The sequence below is a fragment of the Erythranthe guttata genome, chromosome 7 (genome assembly GCF_056151865.1).
Source record: "Erythranthe guttata isolate IM_541 chromosome 7, IM_541, whole genome shotgun sequence".
NCBI classification, from domain to species: domain Eukaryota; kingdom Viridiplantae; phylum Streptophyta; class Magnoliopsida; order Lamiales; family Phrymaceae; genus Erythranthe; species Erythranthe guttata.
Genome location: NC_142539.1, coordinates 14608007 through 14614145, shown reverse-complemented (window position 1 = coordinate 14614145; position 6139 = coordinate 14608007). Strand labels below are relative to the sequence as shown.

Below are 6139 nucleotides of genomic sequence, written 5' to 3'. Positions count from 1 at the left end.
TCAAGAATTCAATTCAAGAACTGTAAAACGCAATGCAAACATTACCAAGACAAGAGCTTTGATCGAGCTTTCTTCAAGAACAAAACCACCCTCATCGTTCCTCCAAATATCGAGCAACACATCGACAAAATCCTTCTCGTTTCCGCGAATTCCACCACCTTTCAAATGCTCCTTCACAACAAAATCCAAAAACTCATCGAGATCTTCCTCGACTCCCCGAACTTTACGATTCATCCCATTAACATATTTAACCCAAACAAGCCAAGGAACGTAACTCCCCGATTTCGAAACCACCCAACAAAACCCCTAACCTCTCCAAAACATCCTTAAATCAATCACACGTTTTTCACTACACGAATTGTCTGCTCTTCTCCAACATAACAGAAACCTCTTCCTCCCGAACATTCCGAAAAGACTGAACTTTTCGAATGCTCAGAAGCTGGTTAACGCAAATACTCTTCACGCGCCTCCAGTACTCGCCGTATGTTGAAAAGGCGATGTCTTCACAGTCGTAAATACCACGCGCCACGCTTGATTCGGGCCTGTTGGAGCAAATTGGGTCGTGGATTTTCAGTATTTCTTTAGCTAAATCAGCTGATGAAACATTAAAAGGGCCGTGTTTTCTTGATAGAGAGTGGAGGGTTTTTGTGGGGGCTGAACCCTAATTAGTGGAGGTTTCCGATTACTGGAAGCTTCGGCGGCGACGGCTTGATGGGTTTTTGAGAGGTGGGCCGTTTTCTTTTTATGATTGCGAAAATTATTGTGAAAACTGAAAAGGAACAAGGGGAGAAGAAGAAATTTGGAAACATCCATGGGTTTTCTTGATCGTCAAAGGTGTAGGAAAACATTAATTTTTATGTCTGAAAAATTGGTGAATTTGGAAGGAGAAATGGAGATGGAATCTTTTAATGTTTGTGGGAATATTAGCTTTAACAACGTGAAGTGGGAAGTAGAATAATATGTTACGGCCCGCATGGTATAGCATACTGGCCAATAGCTCAACTGGTTCCGGATGTGCTAAGTTGGTATAAGAATAATATGTTCCATAAATATCAACAAGAAATTTGTTGAAACTCACTCACCATAAATGTTTATTCGGGGAAATTACAGTTTTCACTCTTCAAATTTGCATCGATTTTACATTTGGTCCCTCATGTTCACAAAAAAACATATTTGGTCCTTCATGTTTCAATAATTTAACAGTTTTGGTCCTTTCGTCAATTTACCGTTAATCAGTTAGTTAAGAAAATCATGGAACATGCTTGATTCGGTTAGTTTTCACGGAAAATTGACTGAAATGACTAAAAGTGTTGAATTTTTAAAACATAAGAGACCAAATGTATTTTTTGTAAATATGGGGGATCAGATGTGAAATCGGTGCAAACTTGAGAAACGAAAAAAGTATTTTTCCCATTTTTATTTCGTAGGCAGTGACGAAACCATGATTTCGTAGACAGTGGCTGTAATTTGCCCCTCCCTCTATATATGGGGTGAGATTGTACAATCCAACACTTTTTTTTTAGAGAAATACAATCCAACATTTTTAGATGACATTGTTATAACACATTAATTCACATACATAATCCCATCCTACAAACCAATCATACTTTATTAAGAACCTAGGCCTTGGTTTAATAATCACACCATTTTCTTGAATCACATCTCAATTCAAAGATAAGATAACTAAATCAAGAACATTCCAACTTAGAAATAAAAGCATCAATATTTAGGTCAGAAGTACCACCCTCACTAACTGCCTCCTTAGCCAAATCCCTCCACTTAACACAATTCCTCTTCATCTCTTTCCCCTTCTCCCCTTCCATCACTTCCCTTACACAACTCTCAATCTCCTCTCTCCTCACAATACCATTTTCTTCGGAAACCCTAACCCTAATCCCCACTCCCCAAACATCTTGCACGAGCTTAGCATCCGTCGTTTGATCCGTCCACTGCGGCATCACAACCATCGGCACACCCAAGCTCAACGCCTCGGTCGTCGAATTCCAACCGCCGTGCGAGAAGAAGCAACCTATGGCTTCGTTCGACAGAACTTCCAGCTGCGGGCTCCAGTGCGCGAACAGTGCCCTTTCGGACGAGGCTCGGACGAAACTTTCCGGAAGCTTCTCTTCCTTGTCGAAAACCCTAATGACCCAAAGGAAGTCGAAATTGGTGTTGTTCAAGCCCCATGCAATCTCTTCCATTTGTGCTTTGGGGAGATTGTCCATGCTGCCGAATGCTATGTAGACGACCGATTTTGGTGGCTTTGTGTTTAGCCAATCGAGGATTGTTTGCGAGGGGTCCGATTGGAAGAGGTTTACGTCGTATTTGTCGTCGTTTTCGATACGGTTGTCCAAATAGAAAGATGGGAGTGTTGGTCCAATTGTTAGCATTGGACACACTTTTGTCATTGAATCCACAACCTGTCGTTGGAAAAAGAATTGGCAAACATTTACGTACATAAAAAATATGTAATAAAAAAATAGATTGATTTAATTTTCTATTTTCTATTTTCTATTTTTCTTGGTTGCCCCACTTTCCATACGTTGATAGTGATGCAGGCACAAATATTTCAAAAAAGACAAAGTTGATTGAGATATTCAAATTTTTACATCGATAATGATAAGAAGAGTCGTCTACGTCTTTCACTATATATAATAATAATAATATTATTATTATTATTGCTGGGTGGAGCTTGTCACACATGGTTAGCCTAGTATTTTTTACGTCTCTCGTATTGCAAGTTCTTATACGAGGGTGTAAAGTTTGCCCAATGCACCTATATAATTAGCTGTCGGTTCCTTCATTAAAAAAAAAAATTGGATAAAAGAGTCTTCTAAAATGTCCAATAGTATTAGTAGTTCATTGTTAAATATCCAAAACTATAAAATTAACATAAACTAATGTGGTGTTATTTTTATCATTAATCCAAACTTGTAAATCCAACCCACTTTTTTATACCAATTTGACCTAATTAAAAACACAACTCTAGTATTTTTTTTTTTGATGTTTAATTAGATAATGTAATCGTTACATATTATATTTGCTTTTCAAAATGAGACTATTTTATATATCAGAATAACGGGAAATTACAGTTTTCGTCCCTCAAGTTTGCCTCGATTTCACATTTGGTCCCCATGTTCACTAAAAACGCATTTGGTCCCTCATATTCCAATAATTTAATACTTTTGGTCATTTTTGTCAATTGACCGTTAGACTGTTAGTTAAGACAGTCATGTAACACACTTGATTCCGTTAGTTTAACCGAAAAATTGACCGAAAGGAATAAAAGTGTTAAATTTTTTAAACATAAGGAACCAAATGTGTTTTTTTCTGAACATGGGGACCAAATGTGAAATCAGTGCAACCTTAAAGGACGAAAACTGTATTTTTTTCCTCGTAATAATTCTTAATTCAGTTAACAATGATCAAACCATTCATCATTAATTCAATATAATTCCTTTTTTTCTCTCTCTTTATGAATTAAGTTTTTCTTTATGAAACCATTCATCCTTTTTTTTTTTTTAATAATGAATTAAAGTTATAAAAGCATAATTTTACCTTCTCCTCCAACTTGTAAAACGTGTTGACAAGCACAAAATCAGCCTTGTCCACATTCGAGAACTGATTCAGCACCATCTCGAAGTAAGCCGGGTACGAACCACTCACGTGCATGAACGACGGCAAGTCCGGCAACTCTAGCGGCGGCAGCCCTGGAATCTCCACCGGCGGCGGCGTCACCACCGGAATATCCAACAACCCACGGTGCACATAATAGTACACATAGTTCACCGCACACGCCTGCGTGAAAAAGCACGCCGCCCTTATACCAAATCTCATCGTCACATCCAAAACCCAAGGCAAAAACGCATCGTAAACTATGCAATCTACGGCCAAATTTCGGTCTCGGTACGATTTGATGAGATTTTCTAGGGTTCTCGAGCCCTCGACTTCCATCCGGTTTAGGTAATCGGAGACGCTCTCGGCTTGCTGGAAACCGCCGGCGTCGAAGCCGTCGGAGATGGACGCGATATCGACGGAGTCGGATTTAGGGTTGATGGATTTGGAGATGAAGTTGGTGATGGTGAAGGTGGCTTTGGCTCCTTTGGAGACTAAGCGTTTGCAGAATTGGAGCATTGGGTTTACATGGCCTTGGCTTGGATAAGGTACACACAAGATATGTACTCTATGTTCTTTTTTCTCCTTATCCATTTTCATCATTTTTCCTTTGAATATGCTATTTTTGAATAAATTCACACACACACATATATATACATATGTAGAGACAGGTGGGGTTTTTGTTTCTTTCTATATAGATAGATATATATGTGGATCAGAAAAAATACAGTTTTCGTCGCTAAAATACATTTGATCCGTCATGTTCACAAAAAATACATTTGGTCTCTGATGTTTTCAAAATTTAACAATTTTAGTCGTTTCTATCAATTTTCCGTTAGTACTAATGGAATGTGTGTGTCCGTCTGATGCGATCTCTTGAGTATCATAAATATTTCCTACGAAACGTAAGATCTATTCTTTAATATTTCTCTCTGCATTATAAAACCCTAGCACAAAACGACTATTTAAAGATAATAAAACCCTAGAATCCTAATCTAACTAGGAAAGATAATTACCTATACTAATTAAATACTTAATAATCCTCCTAATCATCCTAACCCTAAACTAACATACGGCTATATCTAATATAAATATACTATGATAATTAATTAATAATAAAATAATAACTAACTAATAATTAAACGATATATTTAATAATATATCGTATCAAACCACCCCTCTTGAAATGAACCTTGTCCTCAAGGTTCGAGTCAATTTGGTCTCTCTCCTTTGCGTTTCCACCTATGTTTGACTTTATCGACTTGCTTCCCGATTGACTCCGAAAAACACGATGAACGACCGAGCTTTTTACCACATTGTTCATGCTGATCCAATGAAATAACAAAGGCTACTTTAGCGAAAATATTCAATCTTTTTCCCGACAAATCAACCTTCTCAATTGCCTTTTCAAATTTCATCTCCTTCACAATCAATATCATGCTTTTATTTTTCTCGGTCGTCTTAACAGATCCGGGCTCATTCACAGTCACCAAATCTTGTTCGTCTCCTTTCTTTTGAATATCGTGGGACTCTTCTAATATCCACTGTAGTTCTTCGTTCTCTTCCTTAGTTAATTCCTCACCTTCGTCCCAAATTACCTCAAGTGAATCCGATAATTCATCTTTCGGCGAACTCACAAAAAATTGGGGTTCTTCGAAACAATCATCGTCGTCCTCTTCCTCTTCTTCCGGCAATAGGCTCGGCAACGGCGGCGGCGGTGGTAGTGGCGGTGACTCTTCGAAAAAGTCATCGTCGTCTTCTTCCTCTTCGTCCGGGAATAGGCTCGGCAGCGGCAGCGGCGGTGGCGGTGACGGGCGGCGGTCCCTTCGGCAGCGGTCCCTTCGGCTTTTGTGATGGCGTTGACGTCGTCCTTGACTTTGTTCGAGCAATTTCTGAAAATTAATCCGTAATTTCTCTACGGATTTTTCCAATCGCTCCAACCGTCTTGTTTCTGACATCATGATTTTCACAAAGTTTTGATGTGATCTCAACTTTGCTCCAGCGTAGCTTTGATGTAATCGCTGCCTTGCTAACGAAGCGTTGGTGTTAATCGCAACTTCGCTCTGATACCAATTGATACGATCTCTTGAGTATCATAAATATTTCCTACGAAACGTAAGATCTATTCTTTAATATTTCTCTCTGCATTATAAAACCCTAGCACAAAACGACTATTTAAAGATAATAAAACCCTAGAATCCTAATCTAACTAGGAAAGATAATTACCTATACTAATTAAATACTTAATAATCCTCCTAATCATCCTAACCCTAAACTAACATACGGCTATATCTAATATAAATATACTATGATAATTAATTAATAATAAAATAATAACTAACTAATAATTAAACGATATATTTAATAATATATCGTATCACCGTCACAGCGGACTAATGGTAAATTGACGGGAATGACCAAAAGTTTTAAATTATTCAAACATGAGGGACCAAATGTGTTTTTTTGTGAACATGAGGGACCAAATGTGGAATTAGTGCAAACTTGAGGGGTGAAAACTGTAATT

The 6139-nt window shown here is 38.1% G+C and overlaps 2 protein-coding genes across 2 annotated transcripts; both read right to left on the bottom strand.

Moving 5' to 3' along the window:
• On the bottom strand, nucleotides 1-813 carry LOC148769791 (cytochrome P450 71A21-like). The gene is made up of 3 exons (XM_088820354.1): nucleotides 687-813; nucleotides 389-594; nucleotides 1-306 (listed from the first exon to the last, which is right to left on the bottom strand). The coding sequence occupies exons 1-3, from the start codon at nucleotides 811-813 to the stop codon at nucleotides 1-3; spliced, it is 639 nt and encodes a 212-aa protein (XP_088676480.1).
• Nucleotides 814-1369: 556 nt separating this feature from the next.
• Nucleotides 1370-4263, bottom strand: LOC105950597 (UDP-glycosyltransferase 74F2). Its single transcript, XM_012973966.2, has 2 exons — nucleotides 3559-4263; nucleotides 1370-2420 (listed from the first exon to the last, which is right to left on the bottom strand). The coding sequence occupies exons 1-2, from the start codon at nucleotides 4216-4218 to the stop codon at nucleotides 1689-1691; spliced, it is 1392 nt and encodes a 463-aa protein (XP_012829420.1). The 5' UTR covers nucleotides 4219-4263; the 3' UTR covers nucleotides 1370-1688.
• Nucleotides 4264-6139: the final 1876 nt, after the last annotated feature.

Bases quoted from the DNA above. Each gene is read 5' to 3' on its own strand.
- LOC148769791 (XM_088820354.1), bottom strand. From the start codon at position 813: ATGGATGTTTCCAAATTTCTTCTTCTCCCCTTGTTCCTTTTCAGTTTT. The intron at 595-686 runs GTAATCGGAAAC...ATGTTTCATCAG, and splicing joins CGTCGCCGCCGAAGCTTCCA to CTGATTTAGCTAAAGAAATA. The intron at 307-388 runs GTTTCTGTTATG...TGGAGAGGTTAG, and splicing joins GGAATGTTCGGGAGGAAGAG to GGGTTTTGTTGGGTGGTTTC.
- LOC105950597 (XM_012973966.2), bottom strand. From the start codon at position 4,218: ATGATGAAAATGGATAAGGAGAAAAAAGAACATAGAGTACATATCTTG. The intron at 2,421-3,558 runs GTAAAATTATGC...TTCCAACGACAG, and splicing joins TTTACAAGTTGGAGGAGAAG to GTTGTGGATTCAATGACAAA.